The following is a 17,145-nucleotide window of genomic DNA, read 5'->3' as shown; positions in this document are numbered from 1 at the left end:
AAACAACAAAATAAGCCCTCATATGGTCATTATGTTGACGAAGTTCTGTGGTGATGGTGGACTTTACACGGCTGCGTTGCTATGAGCGACGAGGCCTGTGACGTGGCAACGACAGTGAGAGTCCTGTTCGGCCGCCTTCTTGTATATTATACCTTATGAAGAAAAATAATACTCACTCTGCCCTTCCTCAACACTTTCCCGCCTAAACCTGACAGGAGCTATACAAGAATTGAACATCATATTTGGACTATAGCGCGACCTGCCCTGAACAATCATGGCGCCTAAAGTGCATCATGTGAGGAACCAGCCATTACCAATCAAATTGTTTATTCAAATTCACGTGATGGCAACTAGACACGCCCCTTAGCAACAAAACTCCGAACACTCAGCGCGGCCGCCATTTTCTTGTAGACCGTTTCACTTTCCTGTTTCTGCGGCTGTAAAGCGTCTTGGAGGCAGCGAAGATAATGAAACCGGAGATAAACAGCGCTGACGAGGCCGGAAGTGACGCCAGACACACGTCTCAGGGATGATCCGGGACACAAGTGCCGGGGTCTCTGTCACCTGGATCCGGGGAGCGGGAAAACGTGAGCGCCCCCTGCTGGATAGAGGGAGCGCTGTCACAGCTGAAAGCACGGCCCAGAGCCTGGGGAGGAGGGTGAGAGCGGAGCAACGGGAGCCTGTGAAAAGGGTGAGAGCGGAGCAACGGGAGCCTGGGGAGGAGGGTGAGAGCGGAGCAACGGGAGCCTGGGGAAGAGGGTGAGAGCAGAGCAACGGGAGCCTGGGGAGGAGGGTGAGAGCGGAGCAACGTGAACCCGGGGAGGAGGGTGAGAGCAGAGCAACGGGAGCCTGGGGAGGAGGGTGAGAGCGGAGCAACGTGAACCCGAGGAGGAGGGGGAGAGCGGAGCAACGTGAACCCGAGGAGGAGGGGGAGAGCGGAGCAACGGGAACCCGGGGAGGAGGGTGAGAGCGGAGCAACGGGAACCCGGGGAGGAGGGTGAGAGCGGAGCAACGGGAACCCGGGGAGGAGGGTGAGAGCGGAGCAACGGGAACCCGGGGAGGAGGGTGAGAGCGGAGCAACGGGAACCCGGGGAGGAGGGTGAGAGCGGAGCAACGGGAACCCGGGGAGGAGGGTGAGAGCGGAGCAACGGGAACCCGGGGAGGAGGGTGAGAGCGGAGCAACGGGAACCCGGGGAGGAGGGTGAGAGCGGAGCAACGGGAACCCGGGGAGGAGGGTGAGAGCGGAGCAACGGGAACCCGGGGAGGAGGGTGAGAGCGGAGCAACGGGAACCCGGGGAGGAGGGTGAGAGCGGAGCAACGGGAACCCGGGGAGGAGGGTGAGAGCGGAGCAACGGGAACCCGGGGAGGAGGGTGTGTGCGGCGCAACGGGGCCCCGGGGAGGAGGGTGAGTGCGGCGCAACGGGGCCTGTGATATCTGCCAGTAATAGCTGCTATACTGTGCCCCTGATGCCGACCTGTGCCCTATTTCCCCCACACTGCACTGGTGCTGTGCCGCTCCCCCTTACCACTGACACTACAGCTGTGCTCTGGTTGCTGCAGGTCGGTCATCGGTGGGCGCCTGAGTCTGGAAGATGAGGCGACTGAACCGCAAGAGGACGCTGACCCTGGTGAAGGAGCTCGATGCTTTCCCGAAAGTGCCCGACAGCTACGTAGAAACGTCAGCAAGTAGGGGGACGGGTACGTGAGCGACTCTGATCTTCTGGAGGCCTCTAGAGTTATACAGGGCCAGTCCCGAGGAGCGGCTGATTCCTGTCACCTGTGGTGTTGTGTCGGGGTTTCTACACTTTGTCATTGTACCTCACCCCCCTCTCTTCCCAGTGTCTCTCCTGGCGTTCTCCGTCATGGCCGTCCTCACAGTCCTGGAGTTCCTTGTGTATCGCGACACGTGGATGAGATACGACTACGAGGTGGACAAAGACTTCACCAGGTGGTTACCGGTCCTCATGGTGTAATTACGCGGATCCGACACCGGGGGCAGCAGAACACAGGAGATGTCACCGGAGGGGTCTCCTGTGTGCCGCTGTCTATACTGATCCTCATGGTGTAATTACGCTGATCTGACACCGGGGGCAGCAGAACACAGGAGATGTCACCGGAGGGGTCTCCTGTGTGCCGCTGTCTATACTGATCCTCATGGTGTAATTACGCTGATCTGACACCGGGGGCAGCAGAGTGCAGGGAAGGGTCTCCTGTGTGTGCCGCTGTCTACACTGATCCACCATAACAGTAAAAGCACCGACCGGTGACAATGGCGCTCGATATAACCTCAGCAGTGGTCAGTCAGCTCTTGCAGTTGATGTTTTGGGGGCAGAGTAAGGGTCCGAGTGACAAGGGTCAACTCACGATGAGTAGATGATTGGGTCAGAGGATCCCATCATATCGGGTGGGGTGTTCCCGGTGTACGGCGGGTCCAGGGTATGGAGACTCTACAGGCCCCAACACTCATCGGCCGGACATGTACCCATATATGTATGTGGCGGGAGTCGAGGAGCTTTTCCTAATTTTTTTTTATTTTCTCCTTTCCAGTAAGTTGCGGCTGAACATCGACATCACGGTGGCCATGAGGTGTCAGTGTAAGTTTTCCCTGGGCCTGCGGGTGGCGTCGTGGCTGCTCCTCCCTCCGCTGCTTCTCATATATTCTCCCCCTTCAGATGTCGGCGCCGATGTCCTGGATCTGGCGGAGACCATGGTGACGTCCGCGGAAGGACTGGTTTACGAGCCGGTGAGCGGAACGCACATCTAACTATGTGTGGGGGCACCGCAGGGCGACCGGAGATGGAGGTTTATTTTCCAGCCCCCGACTGTCGCCTCAATATTACTGGGGTGTCTGATACACTACAATTCAAAAGTTTGGGGGTCACTTAGATATTTCCTTATTTATTTATTTTTTCTTCAATGAAGCCAACATTAAATTACCCAGAAATCCCCTCTGTACATTGTCATGTGGTAATGACTCTTCTCGCTGCAAACGTCTGGTATTTAATGCAATATCTACATAGGTGTATAGAGGCCCATTTAACAACCACCGCTCCAGTGTTCTCATGGTGCATTGTGTTTGCTGTGTTAGAAGGCTATTGGATGTTTAGAAATCCCTTGAAAACCCTTGTGCAAGTATGTTAGCACAGCTGAAAACCGTTTTGCTGATTAGAGAAGCTATAAAACTGACCTTCCTTTGAGCCAGTTGAGAATCTGGAGCATTACATTTGTTGGTTCCATTAAACTCTCAAAATGTCCAGAAAAAGGGAACTTTCATGTGAAACTCGACAGTCTATTCTTGTTCTTAGAAATGAAGGATATTCCATGCGAGAAATTGCCAAGAAACTGAAGATTTCCTACCACGGTGTGTACTACTCCCTTCAGAGGAGAGCACAAACAGGCTGTAACCAGAGTAGAGAGAAGTGGAGGCCGCGCTGCACAACTGAGCAACAAGACAAGGACATTAGAGGCTCTAGTGTGAGAAATCCACACCTCACAGGTCCTCAACTGGCCGCTTCATTACATAGCACCCGCAAAACACCAGTGTCACCGTCTACAAGAGGTGACTCCGGGATGCCGGCCTTCAGGGCAGAGGGGCAAAGAAAAAGCCATATCTGAGACTGGCTAATAAAAGTAAAAGGTTAATATGGGCAAAATAACACAGACATTGGACAGATGAAGATTGGAAAGAAGTGTTATGGACAGATGAATCGAAGTCTGAGGTGTTTGGATCACACAGAAGAACATTTGTGAGACGTAGAACTACTGAAAAGATGCTGGAAGACTGCCTGACGCCTTCTGTCAAGCATGGTGGAGGTAATGTGATGGTCTGGGGTTGCTTTGGTGCTGGTAAAGTGGGAGATTTGTAAAAGGGATTTTGAATAAGGAAGGCTATCACTCCATATTACAACGCCATGCCATACCCTGTGGACAGTGCTTGATTGGAGCCAATTATATCCTACAACAGGACAATGACCCAAAGCCACCTCCAAATTATGCATGAACTATTTAGGGAAGAAGGCGGCAGCTGGTATCTATCTGTAATGGAGCGGCCCAGTCACCAGACCTCAACCCTATAGAGCTGTAGTGGGAGCAGCAAAAAGTGTTCATAAAGACAATCCAACTTGTGGGGGGAAGCATTGGGGGGGGATATCTCCAGATTATCCCCGCAAATTAACACCTAGAATGCCAAAGGTCTGCAAAGCTGGAATTGTGCAAAGAAGCGATCTGTGACGAAAGCCAAGTGTGAAGAGAAATTATTATTTCACGTAACAATCCTTATTTCTCCCCTCGTCACTGTCCGGACGATCTTCTCTATTCATTATATAACTCATCTGATAAATACAAGTAGGATTATTCATGGAAAAGACAATTGTCCGGGTGACCCCAAACTTTTGAGCTGTAGTGTATGTGTTTGCCCCTATGATCGGCGGCAGCAGAGGACGGCAGCGCTGCCTCAATCATGTATGCACACGTCGTCCTGACCGTGTCTTGTGTCTTGCAGGTGGTATTCGAGTTGTCTCCTGTGCAGCGGCAGTGGCAGAGGTGAGGTACAGGGGTTCGGGGGGGGGGCGGCGTCCGCCATGTTGGGTGTCGTGAACGTTTCTTTGTGTTCAGGATGCTGCAGCAGATTCAGAACAGACTCCAGGAGGAGGCGTCGCTGCAGGACCTCCTTTTCAAGAGCGCCATGAGGAGCTCGGTCACCGCCCTGCCCCCCAGGTGAGACGGCACGGGCGCCCTCAGGCTCTGCCCCTCGTGGGTCTGGACTTTTTAGCTATCGTTTTGCTGCACTGTATGGCATTTTACACTGGGAGTAGATATGGCGGCGTTATGTGGGAGCATTACAGTATTGCTACATAACGACTGCAGCGTCTCCTCTGCTTCTTAGGGAAGATTCCCCGTCTGAGCCGCCCAGCGCCTGCCGGATCCACGGGCACCTCGATATCAATAAAGTGGCCGGAAACTTCCACATCACTGTGGGCAAGTATGTTATTCTGTAACGAGTGAGGGATCCACGAGGGATCGGTCACAGATCATGTACATGTGCGGCCGGGCCCTGAGCTCCCCTGTGTGCCTGGACCTTAATTACCCATAATGCATCATAATCCAGAGCTGCACTCACTATTCAGCTGTGTACATACATTAATTACATATCCTGTACTGATCCTGAGTTACCTCCCGTATTTATACTCCAGAGCTGCACTCACTATTCTGCTGGTGCAGTCACTGTGTACATACATTACATTACTGATCCTGAGTTACCTCCTGTATTATACTCCAGAGCTGTACTCACTATTCTGCTGGTGCAGTCACTGTATACATACATTACATTACTGATCCTGAGTTACCTCCTGTATTATACTCCAGAGCTGCACTCACTATTCTGCTGGTGCAGTCACTGTGTACATACATTACATTACTGATCCTGAGTTACCTCCTGTATTATACTCCAGAGCTGCACTCACTATTCTGCTGGTGCAGTCACTGTATACATACATTACATTACTGATCCTGAGTTACCTCCTGTATTATACTCCAGAGCTGCACTCACTATTCTGCTGGTGCAGTCACTGTGTACATACATTACATTACTGATCCTGAGTTACCTCCTGTATTATACTCCAGAGCTGCACTCACTATTCTGCTGGTGCAGTCACTGTGTGTTACATCCTGTATACTCCAGAGCTGCACTCACTATTCTGCTGTGTACGTATATTATGAATGTGTTGATTCATTACATACTGTACTTTGCTTACCGTGTAGAGCTATCCCACACCCCAGGGGTCACGCACATTTGGCCGCCCTCGTGAGCCACGACAGTGAGTATATTATTAAAGCAAACGCTTCTTTAGAAATCCTGCAGAATTTCGAGTTCAGCTCTTGCTGTCGGCCGCCTGTTGTCGGATTATCAGAATTCGCAGGTTTTTCTTCTCCTTTAGGTTATAATTTCTCTCATCGCATCGATCACTTGTCCTTTGGGGAAGTTCTGCCAGGAATCATCAACCCCTTGGATGGAACGGAAAAAATAGCAGACGAAAGTAAGTGCACCCCATTTTCCAGTCTTTGTATACAGCTGCTATGCACTTATGTAGTATGCAACGTACGGGAGATTAGTGATTAACTCTTCATCTCCCGGCGAGGCGTCGTCCCCCGGACGCCCGGTGACCTCTCTCCTCTCTTTCGCAGGTAACCAGATGTACCAGTATTTCATCACTATCGTCCCGACCAAACTGAACACGCACAAGGTCCACGGGGACACGCACCAGTTCTCGGTGACAGAGCGGGTGAGAGCAATTGCTGATGACATCACAGCTTGTAATAAACCCTCCACTCACTGCCTACATTGTGCCGCTATAGGAGCGCGTGATAAACCACGCCACCGGCAGCCACGGAGTGTCGGGGATATTTATGAAGTATGACATCAGCTCGTTAATGGTGACCGTGACGGAGGACCACATGCCCCTGTGGAAGTTTCTCATCCGTCTCTGCGGTATTATTGGGGGTATATTCACCACCACTGGTGCGTCCTTAGGCACTGCCGGGGGGGGCTGGGTTTGCACTTTATTTTTTTTTATTGGTTGTGTTTTCTTCTCAGGGATGATCCACGGACTGGCCGAGTTTTTTGTGGATGTAGTTTGCTGCCGTTTCAAGCTTGGAGTTTACAGACCTCATGAGGTGAGTGTCATCTGCGACACGGACACTCCATTCACAACATGGGACTTAGAGGTGGGGGGGCTGCAATGCGATCTACTGCGGCCTCCTCCCCACTCACAGCATGCCGGCTGTCACTGTAATGTGAACCTTCCTCCTCCCCACTCACAGCATGCCGGCTGTCACTGTAATGTGGACCCTCCTCTTCCCACTCACAGCATGCCGGCTGTCACTGTAATGTGAACCTTCCTCTTCCCCACTCACAGCATGCCGGCTGTCACTGTAATGTGGTCCCTCCTCCTCCCCACTCACAGCATGCCGGCTGTCACTGTAATGTGGTCCCTCCTCTTCCCCACTCACAGCATGCCGGCTGTCACTGTAATGTGATCCCTCCTCCTCCCCACTCACAGCATGCCGGCTGTCACTGTAATGTGGACCCTCCTCTTCCCACTCACAGCATGCCGGCTGTCACTGTAATGTGAACCTTCCTCTTCCCCACTCACAGCATGCCGGCTGTCACTGTAATGTGGTCCCTCCTCCTCCCCACTCACAGCATGCCGGCTGTCACTGTAATGTGGACCCTCCTCTTCCCACTCACAGCATGCCGGCTGTCACTGTAATGTGATCCTCCTCCTCCCCACTCACAGCATGCCGGCTGTCACTGTAATGTGAACCTTCCTCTTCCCACTCACAGCATGCCGGCTGTCACTGTAATGTGGTCCTTCCTCCTCCCCACTCACAGCATGCCGGCTGTCACTGTAATGTGATCCTCCTCCTCCCCACTCACAGCATGCCGGCTGTCACTGTAATGTGATCCTCCTCCTCCCCACTCACAGCATGCCGGCTGTCACTGTAATGTGGTCCCTCCTCCTCCCCACTCACAGCATGCCGGCTGTCACTGTAATGTGGACCCTCCTCTTCCCACTCACAGCATGCCGGCTGTCACTGTAATGTGATCCTCCTCCTCCCCACTCACAGCATGCCGGCTGTCACTGTAATGTGAACCTTCCTCTTCCCACTCACAGCATGCCGGCTGTCACTGTAATGTGGTCCTTCCTCCTCCCCACTCACAGCATGCCGGCTGTCACTGTAATGTGATCCTCCTCCTCCCCACTCACAGCATGCCGGCTGTCACTGTAATGTGGTCCCTCCTCTTCCCCACTCACAGCATGCCGGCTGTCACTGTAATGTGGACCCTCCTCTTCCCACTCACAGCATGCCGGCTGTCACTGTAATGTGGACCCTCCTCTTCCCACTCACAGCATGCCGGCTGTCACTGTAATGTGGTCCCTCCTCTTCCCACTCACAGCATGCCGGCTGTCACTGTAATGTGATCCCTCCTCATCCCCACTCACAGCATGCCGGCTGTCACTGTAATGTGATCCCTCCTCCCCACTCACAGCATGCCGGCTGTCACTGTAATGTGATCCCTCCTCCTCCCCACTCACAGCATGCCGGCTGTCACTGTAATGTGGTCCTTCCTCCTCCCCACTCACAGCATGCCGGCTGTCTCTGTAATGTGATCCTTCTCTTCCCCACTCACAGCATGCCGGCTGTCACTGTAATGTGGTCCCTCCTCCCCACTCACAGCATGCCGGCTGTCACTGTAATGTGAACCTTCCTCTCCCCACTCACAGCATGCCGGCTGTCACTGTAATGTGAACCTTCCTCTCCCCACTCACAGCATGCCGGCTGTCACTGTAATGTGGTCCCTCCTCCCCACTCACAGCATGCTGGCTGTCACTGTAATGTGAACCTTCCTCTCCCCACTCACAGCATGCCGGCTGTCACTGTAATGTGATCCCTCCTCCCCACTCACAGCATGCCGGCTGTCACTGTAATGTGAACCTTCCTCTCCCCACTCACAGCATGCCGGCTGTCACTGTAATGTGAACCTTCCTCTCCCCACTCACAGCATGCCGGCTGTCACTGTAATGTGAACCTTCCTCTCCCCACTCACAGCATGCCGGCTGTCACTGTAATGTGGTCCCTCCTCCCCACTCACAGCATGCTGGCTGTCACTGTAATGTGAACCTTCCTCTCCCCACTCACAGCATGCCATCTGTCACTGTAATGTGGACCCTCCTCCTCCCCACTCACAGCATGCCGGCTGTCACTGTAATGTGATCCCTCCTCCCCACTCACAGCATGCCGGCTGTCACTGTAATGTGATCCCTCCTCCCCACTCACGGCATGCCGGCTGTCACTGTAATGTGGACCCTCCTCTTCCCACTCACAGCATGCCGGCTGTCACTGTAATGTGGTCCCTCCTCCCCACTCACAGCATGCCGGCTGTCTCTGTAATGTGGTCCCTCCTCCCCACTCACAGCATGCCGGCTGTCACTGTAATGTGGACCCTCCTCTCCCCACTCACAGCATGCCGTCTGTCACTGTAATGTGATCCTCCTCATCCCCACTCACAGCATGCCGGCTGTCACTGTAATGTGATCCTCCTCATCCCCACTCACAGCATGCCGGCTGTCACTGTAATGTGGTTCCTCCTCCCCACTCACAGCATGCCGGCTGTCACTGTAATGTGGTTCCTCCTCCCCACTCACAGCATGCCGGCTGTCACTGTAATGTGCACCCTCATCCCCACTTACAGCATGCCGGCTGTCTCTGTAATGTCATCCTCTTCCTCCCCTCTCACAGTATGCCGGCTGTCCCTGTAATGTTATCCCACTCCTCCCCTCACAGCATGCCACTTTGCCTACACGTGGCCGATCGGTGGTCATTTGATCTGCGATTGATACGTTTAAAGCGGGCACACAGGGGATGTTCCCCCCTTTCCTCACCTATCCTCCCCTCCCATGCCCTGACACTGAGGGAGAGATTCTGCAGCAGCATCCCCCCCTTATCCCCTCACAGAAAGAACAATCTGCAGCTAAATGAGCCTTCCATCCACATTGCTGCTTCTTTCAATGGTAACACTAGATGGCGCCACAGCGATATAATCGTCAGGATTAATCCCCAACATCTGGCTCCAACTACAACTCCCAGCAAGTCCTGACAGGTTACATAGTGCCGAGTCTGCTCATCCAGGTTATGAACACCGCTGCTGGGGAGAAATCGAATACTCAGAAATGGTGATTTCTATTTATTTATTTTTTTTACAGGAGAATCACGTCCAGAACCTCCTCTCCTCCAATCACAGTGCAGAGACCCCCGCTCCGGACCCTCTATGATCAGAATAAACCTATCTTCCGCTGTTTTACACATCCGGCTCTGTTGTTTGCTTATTCAGGGATACTCCGTACATTTCCTTGTATGAAGATGGTTGTCCTGGGTGTCATTACACACGATAGATGGACATTTGTGCTGTTCAGGAGCTTGGAAAAGCTGGGTGTTGATAGAAACCCTTGTGTGCTTGACATGGCCCATGTAACAACAGTAAGGGCCGGTCTCCTCATTAAAGATGTGTGATGTTGCTTCTGTGCACTAGATGGCGCTGTTCACCTCCGAAAGCCTCAAGTATACTGACTATAATAACCGTAATATACATGTCCTCTGCAACACTGTACTGCATAGTGTCATCACATGCCGAGCTACGGAGGGACGCTCTCGCCCCCCACTGTGGCCGCAAAACCCCCCCCCCCCGTGGCTGCATCCCCCCCCACTGTGGCCGCGCTCCCTCTCCCACTGTGGATGCAGCGTAACTTACATAATACTCTGCAGAGAGGAGAAGGGGGATTTAAGAGGGGTTCCTCCTATAGACAGCACCTCACAAGGCTCCTGCAGTAAGCTGATCACAGCAGGTCCATCTACATGGATCGCCACGATCAGCTGCAACCCATGGTGGGCAAGTGTTTGATTTGCAGTGCCACCACAGGCCAAGTTCAGGATTACACTGATTTCACAAGTAGATGTGTATCTCTGTATACAGGGAGCTCCCCCTAGTGGTGGCTGCAGACAGGACCTTATCATGTATCTCTGTATACAGGGAGCTCCCCCTAGTGGTGGCTTCAGACAGGATCTTATCATGTATCTCTGTATACAGGGAGCTCCCCCTAGTGGTGGCTGCAGACAGGATCATATCATGTATCTCTGTATACAGGGAGCTCCCCCTAGTGGTGGCTGCAGACAGGATCTTATCATGTATCTCTGTATACAGGGAGCTCCCCCTAGTGGTGGCTGCAGACAGGATCATATCATGTATCTCTGTATACAGGGAGCTCCCCCTAGTGGTGGCTTCAGACAGGATCTTATCATGTATCTCTGTATACAGGGAGCTCCCCCTAGTGGTGGCTGCAGACAGGATCTTATCATGTATCTCTGTATACAGGGAGCTCCCCCTAGTGGTGGCTGCAGACAGGACCTTATCATGTATCTATGTATACAGGGAGCTCCCCCTAGTGATGGCTGCAGACAGGATCATATCATGTATCTCTGTATACAGGAAGCTCCCCCTAGTGGTGACTGCAGACAGGATCTTATCATGTGTCTCTGTATATAGGGAGCTCCCCCTAGTGGTGGCTGCAGACAGGATCTTATCATGTGTCTCTGTATACAGGGAGCTCCCCCTAGTGGTGGCTGCAGACAGGATCTTATCATGTATCTCTGTATACAGGGAGCTCCCCCTAGTGGTGGCTGCAGACAGGATCTTATCATGTATCTCTGTATACAGGGAGCTCCCCCTAGTGGTGGCTGCAGACAGGATCTTATCATGTATCTCTGTATACAGGGAGCTCCCCCTAGTGGTGGCTGCAGACAGGATCTTATCATGTATCTCTGTATACAGGGAGCTCCCCCTAGTGGTGGCTGCAGACAGGATCTTATCATGTATCTCTGTATACAGGGAGCTCCCCCTAGTGGTGGCTGCAGACAGGATCTTATGTCTCTGTATACAGGGAGCTTCTCCTAGTGGTGGCTGCAGACAGGATCTTATCATGTATCTCTATACAGGGAGCTCCCCCTAGTGGTGGCTGCAGACAGGATCTTATCATGTATCTCTGTATACAGGGAGCTCCCCCTAGTGGTGGCTGCAGACAGGATCATATCATGTATCTCTGTATACAGGGAGCTCCCCCTAGTGGTGGCTGCAGACAGGATCTTATCATGTATCTCTGTATACAGGGAGCTCCCCCTAGTGGTGACTGCAGACAGGATCTTATCATGTATCTCTGTATACAGGGAGCTCCCCCTAGTGGTGGCTGCAGACAGGATCTTATCATGTATCTCTGTATACAGGGAGCTCCCTCTAGTGGTGGCTGCAGACAGGATCATATCATGTATCTCTGTATACAGGGAGCTCCCCCTAGTGGTGGCTGCAGACAGGATCTTATCATGTATCTCTGTATACAGGGAGCTCCCCCTAGTGTTGGCTGCAGACAGGATCTTATCATGTATCTCTGTGTACAGGGAGCTCCCCCTAGTGGTGGCTGCAGACAGGATCTTATCATGTATCTCTGTATACAGGGAGCTCCCCCTAGTGGTGGCTGCAGACAGGATCTTATCATGTATCTCTGTATACAGGGAGCTCCCCCTAGTGGTGGCTGCAGACAGGATCTTATCATGTATCTCTGTATACAGGGAGCTCCCCCTAGTGGTGACTGCAGACAGGATCTTATGTATCTGTTTTGTGCCGCACATTTGGAGCTTATGTTCCTGCATTTCTTGGTAAATGTTCAGTGGTGTACACAGAAGTGTTCAGAGATGAGCAATAGTCCAATTCCCTAATATTGCATAGCGTATAGGAATACAAGAGTACCCCCAAGACGCTTCTGACCTGTGAAGACCTGAACGCTCATAGATGTCTGCTGTAGTCCTGTGATATTACATGATGTTGGCAGCTGATCCTTGTAAGTTGTGTGCTGCTGTGGCCTCCGTGGATCGGACTCTTGTACTCCGAGCGTCCCACAGATGACTGATGTAATTGGTAAAAGTCTTCATCTTGGTCTGTGTCTTGTTGCCCCTTATCTCTGTACCGTATCGGCTATTATCCTGCTGGCATTAGGGTCCCCACCGTACTTAGCACTGTGTAATGTTTAGGTGGGTGGTATTCTGCCTCCCCTGATTGTCACATAGTGTGTCCTGGTTCCTCCTCTTCTCCAGGTGGGTGTAGCACGCACCGTCCACGTGATATGGTTAATCGGACAGACCGCCGTCCATTGTGGTGGGGTTGTGATGCTGACATGCCCGTTGTAGGCGCTTTCAGCCTCGTCCTGAATCTTCTTTCTCCTCCATCGATGTGACAATATTTAGATTATACTGATTGCTTTCTGTGCCCGTGTCTCATATTAGCCGGATCTGTGCCGGCTGCACCTCTATGAAGTCGTCAAGAACGATTTACGAGGGCATGAGTGGTTTATGGGCCTTTTTATACAACTTCTACATCTCGCCCATCGCTGCTCTACATCTCAGGGAGAGGCATCGGCAGTGCGCTATTAAAGGGGCACAACCACCCCACTCAAAGGTCTCCATCGACTCCACGGAGGCAGACATATTAGGTGACATTGGCCTGAATGACACGAGGCAGTGATGCCATCTCTGCCTGGTATGAGGCATAGGGTGACCGTAACAACTACTGCCGCGTGTTCCTGGAGTACAGCAGTGGTTGACAAAACCACGCCCCTTCCTGACGCTGTAACTCGCAGGCTTCCTGTTCAGCCGACCCCTACATGCACACTCACTAAAATGGAGCAAGAGCGTCCAATATCATGCACACAAAGCAGGTAGTCTGCGATGTGCAACAATATGCAATAAACTTACAGGCCGCCAGGGCATCTTAACTTGCTAAATTGGATTGTTACCCTTTAAGCAATCCCTACATATTTCCGTAGATTCGTGGCCCAATGCATCAAGCATTTTCTGCTGGAATATTGTTAAACTGTTTGGACTGTTGCACATTTTGCCGATTTGACACCAGTTGCACAAACTTTTCAAAAAGTTGGGGCGCTTTGAGCGAGGACGGGGTGCAGCAGAGCGCATCTGGGAAATTCATTGTAATCTATGCCACAAAAATGTAAATTGTAACACTACTGTACTCTAGTCAACGACTGGCGTACGGCGCCGGGCAACTGAAAGATGCGCTAAATTCTCGAGGCACGTCGTACTTCAGCGCACTGGTCATTAGGGACTGACGTGCAAAACGGATCGAGGCGACCGGCCGTGGTCGTGGAGTCTTCTGCTTATAGAGAGACGTGGCCCCTTTCTACGAGATGGTCAGTACGTAATCGGCAGCACATTCCATGTTTACACAGGGCGATGTGCTGCCGATGATGATTTTCATACCAGCATTGGGGGATTACCGGCATATTTACATAGGTCAAATATTGATTCTACGATTCTCGTTATCGGCAGCACATTGCCCTGTGTAAACATGGCGTGCACGCCGATACCGTACTGATTGCATTAGCGATCGCTCTGTCTCCATTATTGTGCATTCGGCTGAGTGACCAAGTGCCGAAAACCAGTGTAAATCCGTGAGACAATGACGTCTAGTTACGTAAGAGACGCCGGTGACGCTGCCCCTCGCCACGCTCGGCAGCACGTGCACTAGCTCAGCCTGTCTCCATTATTGTGCATTCGCTGTGTGACCAAGCACCGATTAACCAGTGTCAATCCGCGACACAATGATGTCCAGTTATGCAAGATGCCGGTGATGCTTCCCTCCCGCCATGCTCGGCAGCATATTGCCCTGTGTAAACAGGGAGTGTGTTGTGCTGCCGATACCGTGCTGATTGCACTAGCGATCGCTCGGTCTCCATTATTGTGCATTCGTCTGTGTGAACAAGCACCAATTAACCAGTGTAAATCCGTAACACAATGACGTCCAGTTATGTACCAGACGCCGGTGACGCTGCCCCTCGCCACGCTCGGCGGCACGTGCACTAGCTCAGCCTGTCTCCTTCGCACACACTTAGTGAGTGGCGCTCGCTGCGGTCGCTGTGTTTGGGTTTCTCAGTCTCGAGTGAGCACAGCAGATACTTGTGGATTTTTCCCTCTCTCCTTCATAACCACTTGTGGTACGTGGTCAGCAGCCGCCTCCACCTCAGAGACCCCGGGGGACGTGTGCAGGGACAGGGGAGCGGGGCCCTGTACACAGACATGTTTACCTTCTCTCCGCTTTATAATCTGCCGCCTGGTACCGGCTGCTAGATAGCGGAGCCGTGTATTTATTGGACCGGGACAAGCGTCCCTGTGCAGAAATGTGAAGGAGCTGCCCATAACGACAAAGAATACCCTCTCAGCTCTTATATCAGGTGTTACGGGGGTCCCTGTCCGGTGGCCACTTAACCCTACCAGACTCCCCCTTTATTACCAACATTCAGCCTGGTTACTATGGAGGCATTGTCTAGCAACCAGTGTGTCTATAGCAACCACTCTGACTCCTAACATTCCTCCTTGTTGTCACCAGGGATCCCTGAAACACAGTTCTGACTTAGCAGTAGGAAACTGCAGGCTGCGGCCTACCTGGCTACAAGGCTTAATAATGACAGTGACTCCTTAGCAACCAGCCTGTCAGATTAGCCACTGGGCATGCTACATAATCTGAACCGCCCATGGACCCTAAAAAGGAGCATTGGGTTCACCTAACTATGATACCTCTAGTGTGATGTTAAAGATGACAATGTTGCCTGGTTGCTATGGATATACTGCCATAGTGATAGCCCATAGCAATCAGTCTGTCAGATTATTGACTGAGCATGCTATATAATCTGACAGCCCCCCAGGGACCCTAAAACATAATATTTGACTATACCTCACTATACCTTTCGTGTGTTGATTAAAGATGACCATTTTTCCTGGTTGCTATGGATATACTGCCATAGTGATCGCCTATAGCAACCAGTCTGTCAGATTATTGACTCATTATTGACATGGGACCCAAAAAAGGTATATTGCCTAGTCCTCACTATTATACCTCTTGTGTGTTGGTTGAAGATGACCATTTTGCCTGGTTTCTATGGATATACTGCCGTAGCGATAGCCCGTAGCAACCAGTCTGTCAGAATATTGACTGGGCATGCTACATAATCTGACAGCCCCCCAGGGACCCTAAAAAGGAGCATTGGCTCCGCCTCACTATGATACCTATCGTTTGATGGTTTAAGATGATAATTTTGCATGGTTACTTTGGATATACTGCCTTAGTGATAGCCCATAGCAACCAGTCTGTCACACTCTTGTGTTGACATTATGATAAGTCAGACAGACTGGTTGCTATGGGCAGCATATCCATAGCAACCAGGCAAAATTGTCATCTTCAGCCATCACGCAAGAGATATTATGGTGGGCCGCAGCCTGCAGCTCCCATTGCTTGCCAATGCTCCCTTGCAGAGGTCCCTGATATTGACTATGGGGGCTGACGATCTGATAAATCAAACAGACCCCCTTTGTTATTATCCGAGACCCCTGAAGGGGAGAATCATTGACTAGCAATAAAGTTGGAGGCTATGGCCTTTCTGATGTAATGACTGGAGATAATAATTTTATCTGGTTACCATGGTTACACTGCCTAACAACCATAATAACCAGTCTGTCTCTGATTACTGAGATTCTTCCGTTAATGTTCTAACAGCCCTTACTGTCATTATCAAGAAAGTAGTGACTTAACGGTGGGCTACGGCCTCCATGATGCCTCACACTAGCTGGTTGAAGACCTTTCTGGTTGCTAAGAACACAGTGCCCATAGCAACCAGTCTGAATTATGTAAAACATCAGCTTAAAGGGGTATTCCTATGTCTAAGATCCTATCCCAATATGTAGTAGGTGTAATAATAATAGCAAATAGTTCAAATTAGAAATGTATAGTTCTACTGATATAACCATGTCTCTTACCTCATGTGCAGGGCATTGCAGCTTAGGTTACATGGTTACAACTGCGATTAACTAGCTGTCACTATATGAGTGGACGTAGCCATGGAAATCTAACTAACTGCCTCTATATGAGTGGACGTAGCCATGGAAACCAAACTGTCTCTATATAAGTGGACGTAGCCATGGAAACCAAACTAACTGTCTCTATATGAGTGGATGTAGCCATGGATACCTAACTGTCTCTATATAACTGGACGTAGCCATGGAAACCAAACTAACTGTCTCTATATGAGTGGACGTAGCCATGGATACCTAACTAACTGTCACTATATGAGTGGACGTAGCCATGGAAACCAAACTAACTATCTCTATATGAGTGGACATAGCCATGGATACCTAACTAACTGTCGCTATATAAGTGGACGTAGCCATGGAAACCAAACTAACTATCTCTATATGAGTGGACATAGCCATGGATACCTAACTAACTGTCACTATATGAGTGGACGTAGCCATGGATACCTAACTGTCTCTATATAAGTGGACGTAGCCATGGAAACCAAACTAACTGTCTCTATATGAGTGGACGTAGCCATGGATACCTAACTGTCTCTATATAAGTGGACGTAGCCATGGAAACCAAACTAACTATCTCTATATGAGTGGACGTAGCCATGGATACCTAACTAACTGTCACTATATGAGTGGACGTAGCCACGGATACCTAACTGTCACTAT

The 17,145-nt window shown here is 51.2% G+C and overlaps 1 protein-coding gene across 4 annotated transcripts; it reads left to right on the top strand.

Annotated features, from left to right (window-relative positions):
- The first annotated feature begins 434 nt into the window (after nt 1–434).
- ERGIC2 (ERGIC and golgi 2) lies at nt 435–9,864 on the top strand. Of its 4 annotated transcripts, none has more exons than XM_075341977.1 (14): nt 435–587; nt 1,561–1,698; nt 1,840–1,948; nt 2,548–2,594; nt 2,673–2,743; nt 4,502–4,542; nt 4,615–4,716; nt 4,886–4,981; nt 5,761–5,816; nt 5,937–6,035; nt 6,184–6,281; nt 6,355–6,517; nt 6,593–6,672; nt 9,765–9,864. In XM_075341977.1, exons 2-14 carry the CDS (start codon nt 1,593–1,595, stop codon nt 9,831–9,833), a joined length of 1,137 nt encoding a protein of 378 aa, XP_075198092.1. In that variant the 5' UTR covers nt 435–587; nt 1,561–1,592; the 3' UTR covers nt 9,834–9,864. The 4 variants fall into 4 exon arrangements, with proteins under 4 accessions (XP_075198092.1, XP_075198091.1, XP_075198089.1 ...); XM_075341976.1 differs by having other exon boundaries at nt 435–658; XM_075341974.1 differs by having other exon boundaries at nt 435–691.
- The last annotated feature ends 7,281 nt before the right edge of the window (nt 9,865–17,145 follow it).

The sequence above is a fragment of the Anomaloglossus baeobatrachus genome, chromosome 4 (assembly GCF_048569485.1).
Source record: "Anomaloglossus baeobatrachus isolate aAnoBae1 chromosome 4, aAnoBae1.hap1, whole genome shotgun sequence".
Taxonomy (NCBI): domain Eukaryota; kingdom Metazoa; phylum Chordata; class Amphibia; order Anura; family Aromobatidae; genus Anomaloglossus; species Anomaloglossus baeobatrachus.
This window is presented reverse-complemented; position numbering and strand designations above follow the sequence as displayed.

Coding starts and splice junctions, on each gene's coding strand:
- ERGIC2 (XM_075341977.1), top strand. CDS start 1,593: ATGAGGCGACTGAACCGCAAGAGGACGCTGACCCTGGTGAAGGAGCTC. Junction 4,543..4,614: donor GTGCAGCGGCAGTGGCAGAG/GTGAGGTACAGG, acceptor CTTTGTGTTCAG/GATGCTGCAGCAGATTCAGA. Junction 6,036..6,183: donor GGAAAAAATAGCAGACGAAA/GTAAGTGCACCC, acceptor TCTCTTTCGCAG/GTAACCAGATGTACCAGTAT.